The sequence below is a fragment of the Cyrtonyx montezumae genome, unplaced genomic scaffold, assembly GCF_038088225.1.
Source record: "Cyrtonyx montezumae isolate F1298 unplaced genomic scaffold, pur_monq_1.0 scaffold_5, whole genome shotgun sequence".
NCBI classification, from domain to species: Eukaryota; Metazoa; Chordata; class Aves; order Galliformes; family Odontophoridae; genus Cyrtonyx; species Cyrtonyx montezumae.
In genome coordinates, this window is record NW_027072056.1 from 5365355 (window position 1) to 5382315 (window position 16961).

The 16961-nt window shown below is 39.7% G+C and overlaps 1 protein-coding gene across 1 annotated transcript; it reads right to left on the bottom strand.

Annotated features, from left to right (window-relative positions):
• Nucleotides 1-123: 123 nt before the first annotated feature.
• On the bottom strand, nt 124-13236 carry COPB2 (COPI coat complex subunit beta 2). Its single transcript, XM_065747974.1, has 21 exons — nt 13099-13236; nt 12573-12659; nt 10797-10923; nt 9573-9721; nt 8635-8781; nt 7433-7532; nt 7164-7306; nt 6758-6957; nt 6146-6256; nt 5799-5887; nt 5615-5721; nt 5180-5323; nt 4382-4512; nt 3894-4101; nt 3560-3670; nt 2663-2877; nt 2307-2399; nt 2050-2230; nt 1851-1919; nt 895-987; nt 124-460 (listed from the first exon to the last, which is right to left on the bottom strand). The coding sequence occupies exons 1-21, from the start codon at nt 13150-13152 to the stop codon at nt 365-367; spliced, it is 2655 nt and encodes an 884-aa protein (XP_065604046.1). The 5' UTR covers nt 13153-13236; the 3' UTR covers nt 124-364.
• Nucleotides 13237-16961: the final 3725 nt, after the last annotated feature.

Sequence of the window (16961 nt, forward strand, 5' to 3'; positions counted from 1 at the left end):
GTGCATGAACTCCCTCTAGTCACATTCTCTTCTACTTCAAGGTGATGTATGTTAAATAAACACTTGCCTATAATTCAGTTTTACTTCTTGAAATAAATATGGGATAGAATAGGAATGGAATGTTTAAAAGGATTTATTGAACTGTTTTTAAATGAAAACACTTCCAAGATGCTTTAGAGCAGGCCTACATCTTAAATTTCAGCATACACAAATTTTTTACAGTTGTTAGGTTTGCCCCTCTCCCTGTGTTTATATGGTCCATCTTCTGTATAAAAATCAAGTTATCCTGGAGCATGTAGTCCACAAGACTTCGTTCCTTTGTTTGGAGTAAGTAGTAGTAGAGTTGGTCATCTAGAACTTGGGTTCAGTCATCTAAGATCTCTTCATCCAGGTTGATATCTGTGGTATCAATATCCTCCAGGTCTAAGTTATCAAGGTCATCTTCCAAATCCAGAAGTGTCTAGGACAGAAGTCCAGATAGTGGGATACATGTTAGGAAGCTGTTGTGATAACAGGAGATGTGGCTTGTATAGTTCTATATGAGGTACTGAAACATTCAGCAACCTTGAGGCAGTCGGGTAGTGCATGAGAACTATGCTCAGCTAGGAAAAAAAAATGCCTTGTTGAATAACAAAGTCACAAGACAGAACACAGTAACAAGTGCAGCACTGCAAACTGTTATTTTGTTTTCTTGAAGCCTACAAGGCTGGAGGTATTGTTCCACATCACTGTGTACAGTTTCTGCACACAAAAGGAAGGGATCCTCCCACTGTAAGTCTCAAGAATGTGGTTCACATAAGATAAAAAGTAAAATTATCTGCTCTACTTTAATCGAATTATTAGTTCAGTCTTTACCCATGACACTCCTTCCTTTTCTAAGATATGTTCCAGTACCTTTTGATCTCGTGGTGGAAGTAGATCAGAATTCTGCAGTACTGTATTCATCACTTCTGGTTTAGGAGATGGAATTGTTTCTTCTGCCTTTTTCTAATGAAAAGATGGCTTAATTTTAACAAAATCAAGTAAACAACAGTTCCTCTGAACATCCCCCAAGCCTTGATGGCTGTCCTCTAAAATTTCCCCCAGTGTACTGGAATCACATCTTCACAGCCATTACATTTTCTAGTCTCCAGGAGCCAACTATGTTTGTTCTTTTTTTTCTCCACTTAATTCAGAGCAGTTGACAGAAAAAAACCCTTCAGTCAGTGTCAGCTAATTTAAAGAACTGAAGAAGTGCAAATGAAGAATATGGCAGGCCTCATTAACAGCTTCTAATGCAAGATAACTGTACAATAACACATAGGTAACTTCCACAAGGTGGAAACTTTCACTGGGGTGATAAAAACATCAGTCTGAGCTACTTAATTAAAACGTTATGATATTTCCAAATAACTGAACGGGTCTCCTAGTCTTTAAGTGCTTAGCCATGCACAATAGCAATGACTATGAAGCCTTTGTAATTGCTGTGGAGCATAAGAGATGCCAGGTTCCAGCCATGGAGCTTTCAGAATGCTAGAAGCAGCTGAGGCAGTAAGGGGTTTGATAGGCAGTTTTTCTTTGGGATGAATCCAGTGGTAGGACTCCAATTACACACACTTCAGGAAGGTTCTAACAGAACAAAAACTTACTTAAGCAGACATACAAAATAAATAATTATGTAATTACTAATGGCTTTTCTTAATTTTTCAGTCAAAAAGTCTGAGGCTTAAGAACACAGAACTCAGCTGCTGTACTTGTAGTCCAGCCAGTAAAAGCAACAGTTCAACCACCATGGTGATAAGTTCTGTAGGGCAGATGTTATGTACAACAGAAGCACTGCTTCTGGGACTTCATCAGTTAATAACACTGACCTGAGGTGCCATTATTCCCAAGGGTTCAAAGCCTTTTGCTTCTTCAAGTAAATTTCTTTCTTCATTTGGCTAAAAAATAAAAAGCGCAGACACATGAATGCAACGCTGAAGTGATTTCACCGACTTGCTTAAAGCTGCATTTGCACAACTTCAGATTTTTCTCTTTTAGAGAAAACAGGAACTCCCACTTCTTACTTACAGTGACAAGGGGGTATTCCCTGGCTGGCCGCAGGTCAGCAAGACTTTGCTTAACGTATTCTTCAACAACAAAAGCTTCCTTTAATCCAGGAAAAAGATTTTCGTATTCTGTAGGATCAGCAAGGGATTCAGCAGCTTTCTGGTTAACTTTAGAGAGAGACTCCCGCCACAGTTTAACAACCCTGGAGACAGAAATCAGATTCATTGCACAAAGGTAGTTCTGACTGCTACTGGGATCTGCATATGCTTTGGTGTTACCTTGAAACTTGACTTGGCAAATACGTCCGTGCAAGGAAAGCAGCCTCTGGGAGACGTCCAGTTTTAATCAGGAGTTCCAAACATGAGTCGAGCCTAACAGATTTTAAAATACAGTTTTTATCAGTAAGTTTTCAGGTCAGACTTTGCGTTACAGCTGTTTATTCCATGACATAACTGAATTCAAAGGGACAGATTTTAAGAAGTAGGCATCATAAAACAGAGTTAGTTTTTCTGAAAAGATACACTACTGCCTTTCTCCATGGAGCTAAGTTAGCTGTAGTTAGCTGCTTGGAAGCATGATGTTCTTTGTGTTTCAGAAAGCCCAGTGAGAACAATCTGCATTTCTCTCTACTTACTTTCCCTGCAGGAAGTAGCTCATAAATGCAACATTGTTCTTGCCATCTTTTTCTGCTCCTTCAGCTAACTTATTCACCATATTAGCGTTTCCTGAGGCTGTAGCCAGTAGAAGTAGTCCTCCATAGTCCTGTGCATGGTGGAGGCACTCCTGGGCTAGGCCAAACTGGCATTTACTAATGGCAAGTTCAGCAAGTTGCTTCCATTTCTGTTCTGACTGAAGGCACAAAGGGAGAGGGAGGAAAAAGAAAAAATAAAATCAAACCTCCTATTTTTTAATACCATTTTAAAAGCATTCAATATGAGTTCTAAGTTCATCTGTTAATGTTCTGTATCCCATCAGTATACTTGTGTTCCCATTAAAATACAGTGAAGTTTGATTTGTGTGTACCACTGTCATTACACAGTGACACCTTTCTACATTCCCCTCTCCCTGTTCAATGACAAACATTAACTTACTCCTTATCACATCATTATTGTGCAAAAGGAACAGTGAGACCAACTGTCTCCATAGGATCTGTGGGAACAAATCACTGCCTGCCAGACTTCCTCGAACATCAGAAATGATGCAAGTTTTTCAAGGGTGGAACAAAGGCCCAAAGGCCAAAGTTCTGCCACCCCTCTCTCTGTTCAACACTGAAGATTAAGGCTTTGTTCTTGGTTGGAATGACTTACTCTCCAAGAGGAGTTCCTGTATTGCTCTGAGCTGACAACATGCTTCTGTTCCCACCCCACAGCTCAGATTCCTCTGAATTACAAGCAGAGAAACTTCAGTAAGGAAGTTGAAGGCATATTTACAGTGTTCACAGAGCTGTACTGCATCCTCACGCTGCCTTTTCTTACAGGGCCTCTAAGATGCATACTCAATTACTACAAATCACCAGAAATAGCATGTTTACCTCTGCTTCTACAGCAAGCTGATAAGCAATTTTTAATTCTCCAAGCTGAAGAGCAAGTTCAAAACGATGCTCGGGATCTGTAGATACTGCAAGAGCTTGTTGTTTGAAGCCCTGAAATAAAAAAAAATCAAACTAAAGCTCTGATCCGTCAGGTCAAACAGCATCCTAAATGTTTTAACAAAAGCCCTCTGAAGAAAGGACTACAGTGTTTCAAATACAGACAATTAACAAAAATCTACATTTACAGGAAGTTAGTGGCTTTTTTTTTTTTAGCAAGTTCAATTAGAAATAGTCATCAAAATGTAATCAGCTGATTAAGAAATAATTGTCTTACCTGTTTTTCAAGAAAATGTGCAACTCTGGTTCTCTGTTCTTTTGGAATTGTGGGAAGAACTTTATCAGCCATACCGAAGTCTCTTCTCATCACGGCCGTTTGATATTCAAGCACTGACACCAGCAGAGAGTAGCTAACAATGTTCAGCTCTTTATCACCCAAATAAAGTCGGTTGTCCTTAGGAATATACCCCAAAAGATACATCGTCCTGAAAGAAAACAAAGACTATTCATCTTGGATGGGTCCACTATGAGGTGCTACAAAACACAATCCAATGGTAGCAAGAATATTTGCATGAACTTTTAACTCTATACCCAGGCTTTCATGTAATGCTCTTTATTCTATGCAAGATTGCATTAATTGCCCCAGAACATCAGCATATTGATGTAATCAAAAGTGATACAGCAGGGCAAGTGGGGGATTTACCTTGCCATAACTTCTATTGAGAAAACACTGAAGGCTTTCTTACAGTGTAATGCAGCACTTACCTGTCTAAATGGGCAATAGTGACAATTTCTCCTCCAACGTAGTAGTTGAGTCTGTTCACAGAGCTGGTGTAAATAAAGCAGTCACCAACCCACAAGCCTGTTTTCACAATCTCCTGAATCTCACCAAGAACCTGCAAACGATGACTGAATTAACCAAAAAGCTACTTTTAGACAGCACTAAGACTACTGTGTTTGCAAATGAAATGTAACATTCTGTACTTGCAGCAGACACAAGGGCAAGTTGCAAAAGAAGCTTCAGTTAGAGCAGAAGTAAATTACGCCTTCAGTTTTACAAAAAATACTGTAATGTAACAAATCTCTATCCCAATAATTAATGACAAATTTAGGAAGGAAGTACCAAAGTGTTAAGCAAGATAATTAAAAGATAAGTTTCCTTGCAAAATTTTTGCTGTTCTCCACTTGTTCTCAAACTTCTGTCAGATTGCAAATTACTAGAAGTGCAGAAAGCTTCTATGTTCTGGGAGCACCTACCCAAATACACGCTTTAAAAATAACCTTTGTAACTGACAGTAGGAAACTGACTGAAGAAGAGGAATCTCGGCATTAAGATGTGTCATGAGGGGTTTCAGACTGGTACTTTCCTCACAGACAGTTGAAACCATCCCAAATAAAATGTTTTAACAGTGTTCACTGTTGAGGTGTATACTCTGTGACACTCAGTGTTCTCGAAAATAAAATTCAGCAGTGTTCTGTTAAAGACTAACTTTGCTATACTCTGGCAACTCTCGCTTCAGTGATCTCTGATCCTAATCACATTCCATTTTTAAATACAGGTACCTCAAATGCATCTTCAATTCCATCTTCAGTCACTCCTTCATGTGTTTCCTGGGCAGACGCAACTTTTTCTGACAGATATTTCAGAATGAAGAATGACTCTTCCGTAGCAATGCAGACAAGCTCACCCGAGTCAGACCAGAAAATCTGTGTCATCAGAATCAATGGCACTGGTTTAGAAAGCCCAGGTGAAGGGAGAAAGTACCTTTTCGCTTTAAATTTGCATAAACTCTCATAGCAGCTTTAGGAACCAAGAAGCCAACACATAGGTAAGATTTTCTTCCCTTTCACTACAAGGCAGAGATAAACTTAAGTTGTTCTTTCTTAATGAGTGACAGCTTGGCTCCATTACAGAGAAAACAAAACAGTCTAGTCGAAACTGAGTAAACGTAGGCATGTACGTATAGATACATGCTTCAGTTTCCTCTCAAAACTTACATGTTTGGGCTGGATTTCAATTCTGCGGATCAGTTCCGTGTTTTCCCAATCATAGAATGCCAAACCATTGACAGATCTGACTCCCAACAGGAAGCCACCATAGATGCCTGCAAGAAAACGAAGGCTGAACAGTTGTGCATTGTGCACATGCATCGACATGCGTATCCTAGAAATAAACACTCACCTTCTGCTCCAAAATCAGGTTTGAATGACTTCTTCTCTTTGAAGTTTTTAAATATCTTTACAACACTGTTGCTCTCCCTGATTGCATACCTAGAGATTGCATTGTGAAAAATATTATTTGTCTGCCAAAGTAGCAAACTACTCAAACAGCTATAGGAAAACGCCCAGCATTTATCTTCAAAAAAGCATCAGAGAACATGAAATAGAAAACCTTAAAATAGTACTGCTTTAAGCTCATCATTCAAACCTTTCTTTTTTTTGTCTTTAGTCCAACTTAGTGTTTGTACAGACTGAAATCTCTATGCAGCAAATTTAAATTAACAGAAAGGAAAAATCTGCAACACTTACTCTGACGAATCATGTGCCCATACAAACTCCTGTGCAGAACCAAAGCTCTTGTTTCTCAAAGCCATAGCTGTGTAAATGATGTATTCACCATCACCACACACTACAACAAACCTAGAGCAAGAGAAAGATGCTGTCTGTCAGACATCCACGTTCAGTGCACTAGATCAAATGCATAAATTATCTGAAGCATCTGTGTATTCCAAAACCCATCACATAATGGATTTCTTCTGCTTCACGTTGCCAGTTGCTATCCCTTCTCACTTCACTCTGCTGCATTTATACCATATATCCCTTTATCCTTCCTTCCTTCTAATTTAGGTTATCTAATTATATCAACAAAAAAAAAGAGATAGAATAGAAAAATCTGGTTTGCTTCTGCTATATTATACATTTTGCTCGTATATTTCTTGCCATATTTACAATGTGCAACTTGTTTCTTTAAAATATGAGCTAGTAAGCAGATGGGTGAAGCCCAGACTACTATGATTTTCTCCTGCCTAGCAGTGAGACACCTGTTCTCCGTGGGCTCTTTGTCAGCACCAGGACACATGCACTAACTTTTCCAGTATAAAGGAAAAAAAAGTTTGTTTTTTTTTCCCTAAAATCAATTACCGTCCATTAGGGTTGTGCTGAATTGTTTGAGGATATATTTCACAGCTCCCCATATCCTTCACAGCCAGTGGCAATCTTTCTCCATCTTTAATTTCAGCATCTCCCATAGCTTTCAAGTTGGCCTGCTGGACTTCTGAATGTTTAGCCCAAATAATTTTTCCATTTGCATCCATGGACATGGCTGGTTCTTCACGACCAAGCTAGGAAGCACAGCAAAAGAACTTAGCAGGTGGAAAGAATGAACTGAAAAGAAAGTCAAAATTTTAACATATCTAGTGAAATACCCTGGCTTTGTCTAAAAATGACAATTAAAATGCTAAATGATCAGTACTTTGTATACTATAATGAGAACACTACACAGGACAGCACTGAATCACTACTTCTCATTTCAGATAACTAACTGTACCTTAACAATGATGCTGCCTTCATCATAGCCCAGAGCCACGTTATTGGATCCTCTCAAACTGGCCACACACCACACCCTCTCCATGCCATAGTTGAGTGTACTCTCCAGGCGATACGTGCTGGAATGCCAAATGCGCACAGTTCCTGGAGAAAAAAGACATACATACTTCATCCTTCCCGTGTAACGCATGAGACGTGCAGCCACACCACAACAGAGCGTTCTCCTCTAAGTTCCCCCTATCCCTTACGTGTCAGAAAACAAACCATTACCGTCTTCTGATCCTGTGATTATGATGGGCAATTCAGGATGGAAGCTGACACAAGACACGTTCTGAGCATGTCCTTCCAGTGTCTGTACACAGGTTTTATTCTGCAGAAAGAGTTGAGAGGATAGGTTCAGATATTAAACAAGTTGCAACACTTGAACATTCCTTTCTTAATAAATAAAATCCAAAAGTCTATCTGAAAGCACATTTTTTCCAGATTTCTTTCAGTAACATTTATTTCCAGTATGCTGAAGCAGCAGCATTAACGTGTATCAGCAAACTATGATTGCACTGAGTTAATTTCTCCTCCCCAATGGAAAATTATTTCTTTCCCTCGATGCAGTTGTTTGTTTTCTGCTCACAAAACAGGCTTCCTCAGAGCGCAACAGACTACAGACAGACAGGGAGCTGGGATTGCTTAAGTCATAAAAAAATCAGAGCAAAACACATCTGAATTCAATTATAGGTGAAGAAAGATCTAATATCATCATCAAGAATGTTCATTCACAGCTGCAAAAGAAAAGCTTACTCTGCTTGAAGCAACTAGGACTATGTTAATTAATATACACAGCTTTATGTGGTAGTAAAACATTAAGCTCGGTTGTGTAACAATCATTGCTATAGTGGATATTTTAATTAATACTACTAGCTTTAATTTCTGATCTTGGATTTAATCCAGGACACTACACTTTAACAACCTGAAATTCCTATCTGACAAATTTCATCTCATCCTTCTGGTCATTAATGCTTTTGTACACAGGAAGAATTTATGAGCTCTAGGTTCCAGCAATTGTCCCTGGATTCAATCTGTTTCTTTCCTGTGCAGCATTCAAATGAGGCAATAACACAGCTCATCTGATGATCCCTGTGAACTGCCAAGGACATGTGAGCATGCATACATGCGTGAACACACATGCCTGAGTTATGTGTCTAGAAAGCAAATGAACAAGGAAAAAAAAGTTAACACTATTCACAACACAGTAACATCAAGTTCAAGCAACCTCTGAGTTCATCTGTAGAACTCACAGCACGCTGCCTAAGGAGTTAACAACATCTGCAAAATGTATCACGAAATACTGTTCCCACTTTCATTCCCAAGGAAGGAAAAGGAAAATCTGCTGGTGTTTTCAAGTCCTCCTTTTCACAGTTTCATGATTTTGCTGTGGCAAAGTCTACACAACAGACTGCAGAAAGCTGAACACACACCTGGTAGTCCCAGATCTTAACCAAGCGGTCATCTGCGCCCGAGATGAGATACGGCTTGTCTCCTCCGCTGTAGTAGTCAATGCAGTTCACCCCCTTCTCGTGGCCTTCCAGAGTAAAGTTGGGTGAAGAGGAGCCGAGCTGCCACACCTTTCCAGGGAAAAAAAGAAACAACAAAAGATCCCCACGTGGGTTTTGGAGTCCTATCATCTAGACCAACCTTGCCAAAGAGTATGTATTGTAATGCACTTTTAGAAGTCAAGCTGGAGACACACTGATATTTTCCCCATGGTTATCGCATCACAACAATATTTATACACACCTAATCTCAACATCTGAAGCCAGATGAAATCAAAACTGACTTTTTACAGCCAATATACTGGTAATTTATAGGGAACCTGTGGAACTCTTTACTCTCCAGATGGTTGTAAGCCTATAGTCAAAGATACTCAATAATAGTTTCTCAATAATAGTTTCACAGCAAATGAAACTCAGAAGAATGAAGACCCCTCTTGATTCAGTTTAAAAGACTGATAGCAAATGACATACAAATAATGGGAGAAAAAAACCTTTATTTTTTTTTAAATGTATACAGTTGAAGGCTTTACCCACTGTATGTATATATCACTCACCAACAGTATAACCATTATCCCATCCCAATATCTGTGCAGTTTCCAAGAGGAACACAGCAATCACTGGAAGTTTAATTTCAATTATTAGAGATGTCACGTAAACTTGTAAATTTACTGAATTATCTATTATGTGCATAGCTAGTGTGTGTATGGTAACTCAGCCAACACACACTTCTTCATACAATAAAAATTCCACTATTGACCTGCTTTTAAGAATTATAACCCATTGTTCTCATTATCAGTTTGTGCGTTCTTTCTGTATTTACTTAATAACAAAACAACAACCACCACCACCAAACAGAATTTTACCTTGATTGTCCTATCCAAAGAGGCACTGGCAAACTGATTATTATCTTTTGGGTTTATGACAATCTGCATGACATAATGGGTGTGTCCTTCAAACACCTGAGAACAAGACCATTTTTTATCCCAGTCCCAGAGTTTGATAAGCATGTCATCTGAGGAAAAAAAAACAACACAAAAATGAAGCTTCAGTTAGTTTAACACCTTCTGAAATAATGTCACTGCTAACTACTTCAAGTTAAAGGTTCCTTCATGTCCTGTCCTTAAAAGGAGGCAATGCTAATGCTCAAGATAAATACGTTCTTATTCGGCAAGGTTACTTGTCCTTCCTCACAAGAAGACCACAGGGAATACAAGTTTCTCTAGAAGATTTTCCATTAAAATGGTTATAAGAAATGAGCCTGCCCAGATCATACAGATATGCTGATTCTTTTCAGAAAAGAATTTTGTCTTACAGCAATTAAGAACTGATATTATGGCATTAAATTATTAATCTTAAACTAATGGACAGATTTTAAAGAATTAAAAGTGCTTTCTTCTTCAGCACCTACTGTGATGATCATAAAGGAAAAGGAAGCAGAGACAATCAGGCTGGCTTCATGATATTTTTTTTTGTCAATTGTATTATCTTCAGTAGAAATAACTCTGGTGCTTCCACACAAAACGTTCACCTATTTTAGCAGCGTTTTTTCAGGCTGCATTAGTACGATTTTCAGGAGTAAAAAAGACTGAGAAAATGATGCATATACTCTTGGGCAAGATTTGTTGGGAATACTGTGGTTTTTCATTCCTACGTAGCTTAGATCAGCTCAAATAACAGAATTCCATAGTACACTGGGAAAAACAGGTGAGAGTTACCTACTGCTTCAACTCAGATTGTTAGCTGAAAATATACTCCAAGCCATTATGTAGGTGTTTTCTAAAAAATGGAGCTTCTAGAAAGGCAACTAATTACCACATACACTGAGTTTTCATTGGGCAGTTATGAAGCAACAAGATTAGTTCTTCTCCAGCAAGAACATAAGCTATAATGTTTTAAATAGTAAATAGAATTGATATTCCATTAAAAAATATGAATATACCCAGCAGACAAATAACAACTGATAGGCTAGCTGCTAGCTCAAGGACTGCTGTTCAGCAGAAACCTGAAAAAACATGCAATCCCTATCTAGACAGTACACTAGAAACAGCTGATGAAAAACTTATCAGAATACATCAAACAACTCTTACCACTGCTTGTCAGTATGAAAGGCTGTGTGGGATGTACAGCAATACAACGAATGTAATCCGAATGTGCTTCGAACATGTGCACTCTTTCCAGGGTGTTGTAATTAAAAACTCTAATTTGCATGTCATCCTGTGGAAAAGATTAGAATAAAAAATTAAAACAGCACTTTCCCTATAATACACTACAACATACTGTAGAGCAGCTAGACAGAACAGCCCACTATTAACGAGTCTCCAACAATTACACGTTCAAGAAAAATTATTTTCTGCATCTACCTAATGAGACAAATTATAATTTGGTTCTGAAGTCTATAAATTAGCCAGTATTACTCCAAAGCATTGATAAAATAAACATGAACTCAAAACTCATTTAAAAAAAGATGTATTTTAAACAATCTTTCGATTTAAAATGAAGTGCCTTGAAAATTATTAATGTCTAATATGAAAATGAAAAGCAAAACTCTTATACTAAAAGAAATGGAAAATTGATGTCAACTTGATTATCTTTCAGCTGGGAAGGAGGTGAACAAAAGGAAAGGTATCTTTATTTCAGATACAGTATTCTCATAATCAGTACTTCCAGATCTTTACTTAGGTGTTGTGCTAAATTATACATTTCTAGTTTTATCCAAACTCTTTTCCTTTTCCACCCTTTTCCTCTCTCATTTACATCTGCTTAAGAAAAAAAAAATCTACAGAAAATAATGCTCAGAATGGCAGAGAACATGTGCTGCTCTAAAATCAGGTTATCAGTACAGAAAAGATCCAACATGAAGAATAAGCAATAAAGAACATCACATTTTCATTTATATTGAAAAAGACTTGAACCTGTTTCTAAAAGCAGCTTTGCCTTTTCCTTACCGTTTCTTTGCTGCTGCTTGCAGCCTCTCTTGGGAAAGCTAAGACCAACACAGCTACACAACGAAACACACTGAGGAACTGATCCAGGTAAAATTAAATTGGTAAGAGCACATACTAACTTTCATCAGTTCCTAATCCAGTTCCCCATGCAGCTTTTTGAACTCTTGTGCTGACAGAGGAGAGGCGGTGCTGTACTTCAGGGGAAAACAGTGCTGACTTACAGTTGCTTTAGCCAATTTTGTCATGGCAGCACAAGACAGGAAAATGACAAGAAATTATTTAGTAGTTATTATTATTATTTCAGCAAGACTGCACTACATCAAGATGGTGTTCATCTTTAGACACACATCTCCTACTTCAATTTCCCACCACAGTAATATGGTTTGGACATCATATTAAGAAATGACCAATGTTCATACCCTCAAGAAAAATGCACTGTCAAGTTCAGAATAAAACTATTCAATGAGTTTGTTTTGCAAGGAATAAAAGCAGAGCATTTTTCTAGAGGTGAACAAAACTCTTAAAAAATTGAGTATAATCAGAAACAAAAGTAGAAAGCAGCTTTTAAGTCATCTTACTTTAAAAAGTTAATAGTTTCAACTTAGTTAAAGCAGCACTACTACTGTTTAGACAAAACTGTATGCTGAAAGCACTCCAGCTGACAGCAGAAGTTGAACGTAGACCTACCTTGCAATAGATATTACATTTAGCTACTACATTAGTTTGCTCTCCTCTGAAATGAAAAGTTTAAGTTTCTAAGTCAAAAGGCAAAAAGTTACTGGAGAAGCATAGTGAAGTATTGCTTTCTCTCTTGCATAGTAACACTGAATCATTTTTATGTGATGTGTAAGAGAATGGTATGAAAACAAGTTAAGAGAAACTACTGCTGCATAAGGAAATCACAAGAAGACAGCTTACAGCTCCTGTAACAACCCAGTTCTTCCTTGCCACAAATTTTGCAGCTCTCACTGGCAGGTCACACACTTCGAAAGTCTTCACCAAAGTCTAAAAATAAAAATAATAAGTTTACAGCACTGGAGAAAACATCAGTTGAAATTAGATTTTCTTAACATTGCTCAATATGTTGTCATTGACAGCTCCCCAAGGGATGGTACAACACAGCATCTACACTTTTTCAAAGCAGCGTCTGTATCCACGAAGATATTTGCCTGTGTGCTCACCTTTCTGTTTCCCATTCATTCCCTTCAGACACCACTCACACCTCCACTCATTTCTAAATCTGCTATCCAATTTCAGCTATACTTGGCTGAGAAGTAGAGCTCTAACACTTCCTACAACCTTCACAATTACAGATCACAAGTACAAGGGAGAGGCTTCTCACGTATCAGCAGGAAATTTTTCCTGGATATTTGGTGTTAAAAGTTAGAATTTATACACTGGTTGGTTTGAAAAAATGATAGTAATAGAAAGCCAAAGCTATCACCTGTGTTTCATGGTTCCAAACGCAGACGCTGCCATTGTAGAGGCTAGCCAGCATCCATGGCTCAGTGGGGTGCAGGTCCACACTTTTCACCCGGTCAGACCGGGCTGTCAGCTTTCGCTTGATATCGAGTCGGAGAGGCTACAGAGGAGAAAGAAAAATGGAGAGTGCTGTGTTATTCCAGCATAAAGTGCACATAAAAACATGATGGAGAAAGGAAAGCCGAAATTAGCCCCAGAATTAATCTTGTTTTATGGGCAAACAGGGGACTCCTCTTTTCCATCCATCCACCTTCATTTTTATCTGGGGGGCAGAGAGTTCTGGAAACACCACATCCCTACGGGTGGCTCTGCTCCATCTACCTTCATGAACTCACAGTGTTTCCATGCTGTAAGCAGCACCTCCGGCAGAGTCAAAGAGAGGCTCTGCACAGCTCCATGCACACCTCCCCAGTGTCACCGACCTACTGCAGGGAAGCAAACAGCCTTGCCTTCCCGTGTAAATAACAAGAAAATGAATCTTCCTTCTATTTCACTCGAAAAAAGACCAAGCAGACGGAGAAGCCAGCTGCCACCTCAGAAAAAACTTTGTGCAGCACAGAAGCAGAGCTAAAATCATGAAGAGAAATACATTTAAGAGTGAAACGCGCAATCATCACAACTGAGGATGGTTAAAAGCTTAAGCGCTCCCTTTACACTTTAACCACCAGCGAAGAGGTTTCCCGAGACGTGCCAAGCACCGGCACGCCCGCAGAGCCGCCGGCACAGGCGGTACCACGGCCCCGGGGCCGCAGTGCCGTGGCAGGGCCGGCCGCAGCGCTCCCCCACAGCTCGGGCGCACCCCGCGGGTCGGCCCCGCTGCTGTAGCCCGCTAACGCAGCACGGTCCGGTCCGGTCCCGTGCCCGCTCACTCACCATGGTGCCGCGTCACCCCGCGGGAGCCCCGACGGCAGAGCTGCGGCAGCCCGCAGCCTCCGACGTGGAACTTCCGAACACGTCGCTCTCGCGAGAGCAGAACATCACGCTCCAGGTATCGCGAGAGCTAGAGCCCTGTGGATCGCCCCGCCCGCGCCTCGAGGGGCGTTCTGGGAGCTGTAGTAAGCGCGCGCGTGGCGATCGTCACAGCGGCTGCCACGCGTGGCGGGAACAGAAGCGCGGCACGCGCCGCCAGTGCTGAGGAAGTTTCTCCCAGCGCTGCTGCCAGGTTAAAGTTTCGTCTTTAATTAAAGATTGCAAGCCTGAATTCAATTCTAGAAAGGAGAGGAATTATAACAAAATAGATCCGCTGAGATTCAGTTGAAGAAAACACTTATTTTGATAGGATTAGGAGCCGTGTGCGCTTCATTTGACAAAACACTGAGGATTACATTGCTCCGGAGCGTTTACAGTTCAAAGGACATAAACCAGCAAAAGGGCGACAGAGAGGTTACGTGAACTCTTGTTGCTTTTACTCCAAGAGAGCAAAGGCAGAAAGACGGACACTTAGAATTAGAAAAACAGGAGCCCAGTGAAAATGAGTGATAGCAGGTGACTGAAGGGGCAGTGCCAGCTGTGATGGGTGAGTTGAGGCTTCTTGCTTTCACTTGAGGCTTTCTTTTCACTTTATATTTGTTGTACTGCTGATTGCAGAATAATGCTTGAAACCCTTGAATTTCAGCACGTAGAAGATGATTAGGAATGTAAGATTGTGGAGTCTAATTCATGACTTTAAGAGAACGGAGGTGTTTGGAATGGGCTGGAACCCTGAAAAAAGAAATGTTGGGGAAAAGTACCTCCATTTAAAGAATTTAGGTAGGGAGGATGAACAGTACGTAAATTTTTCCTTGAAAAAACAAAAAAAGCCTTGCTGAGAGATGACAATATTACAGGGGTATCAAAGATAGCAAGAAAGATAAGTGAAAGATGAAGGAACAGAATTAGTGAAGAATATAGTGGGGAAAAGATGACATTAGTTTGATGTTAGTTTCTTCTGGGAAGTTGTAATAATAGAAAAACTAAAGTGCAGAAAAAAGACATGGGCTACAAGCCAAGGCTGACCTTGCAGGAGGAGAGAAGCAATGAAATAAAACCCCAGAAAATGGTACCAGTTTTGAATCAAGAAAAAATGATCCAGAAATTGCTGAAAATTGAGTGGGTATAGAGAGAAAATGTTATCACGTATGTGTTTTCCTTTCACATTTTTTGCTATGTATCTTGTACCAGGCACTGTTTCAATTTATATAAAGAAGGTGAAACCATGGGCTGTCTCTAAGACAGTCAATACAAAGACACTAAATAAAACCGTAATCTCTAGTTTGAGCTCTTTATGGGACTCAATGGCTATTTTTATTGCCAGTTCACTGAGAGTCTTCTAGGGAAAAATAGCTAGACATTTTCTTAGACAGAGAACAGAAATGTTGCTGCTTGCAAATATTGCCCTGTTTGGCCATTCCTTCTTGTCCTGCTCATACTCCTGTCTGCTTGGCTGTGCAATAATGCTGCAGTTTTCTCTAAGCAACGTAAATAAGTGCTGGGCACTATGGCTGTTTCCTCCTCGGAAAGTTCTAGCATTTTCTTTCGCTTGGAAGAGGTGCACAATCTTGTGTTTATTCACCTGCCATTATTTGCTATCTTTAAGTTCACGGTCAGGGAAGAGGAATGATGTGGGGCAGATGAGGAGATGGCTACCTATCAGTAGAGTGCAGTCATAGGCCTTGCTTCCTTAAGAAGCTAGAATAAAGCTGTACAAGTATAATTCAATGCAGTGTCACATACCCTCCTACAGCTGCCTTCTCGTTAGAAGCACAAATAGTGGTTCTGTGAAGGGTGGTGAATAGGTAGAAACACTGTATCTGTAATGGAGTTGCGCCTGGAGATACAACTGTTGTTCGGAGGAAGCAGCTCTGGTATTGTTTCAGCACACCGGTCAGCTCTTTGCAGGGCTCTTGCTCATCAGGATAACCAGTCTGTTCACGTCATAGATATCTCAACTTAGATCCTTTTGGCTATGAAATTGTTGGCAATTGTTGAATTTGTATGTTAATAAAATGTTTTCTGGGAGCAGGACAGACCATTCCAAGATACAAAATAGCACACTGCTGATATTCCAAGGAAAATGTGGAAGCATTTTGAAATGCTGGTTGTGAGCAGCTATCACTTAGCCTCAGTGTACCAAATGTTTTTTAACAGAAAGAGGGAAGGCTAACAAAGAAACACCGATCCAGTTCCTTTTTGTCTCAGATAAGATCTGGAGGTCTGGAACAGAGCCACAACATTGCAACTCATCCAGTATGCTTGGGGATTTTCATTCATGTGAAAATCTAACAGGTGTCCTTAGCTAGATCTAAACCTGGTGTAGTAACGACAGTGTGCTGCTGCTTGTTACAGTCAGCAGCTCTGTCTAGAGGGTTCAACATTTCTGTGCCTTGATTGTTGTGCCTGGATGTTACCCAGGATGCTGCCAGTGCTACGTAAACACTTCTCTCTTTCTTCAGCAAACATTGCTTGTTTTCTCCATGGGGATATTTAGCATGGGATATTCAGGATCACTGCATTTCATGTTGGATGGCAGTTTGCAAGCATGTCTGAGATGAACTGATTTTATTATCTTGAGGTTGCATTATGAGTTGCTTACTTATTCTCCAAGTGTTCTCTGACTTATTTTGTAACTTAAATCACTATATTATTCTTTCTAGGTCCTTTCCTTTTGAATATAGAGAGGCTTTTATATATTTAGGTCAACTCTACAGTGCTGCAAAGTATCTATTTCATATAAAAAATTAATGTGAACTCTTGTTCATTGCCAAGAGTTAATAGTTGAGGTGCAGTGAATCGAAGTAAAACTCATTGCAGCCTTAACTTGGAAGATGGTAAAGACTGATGGAACAC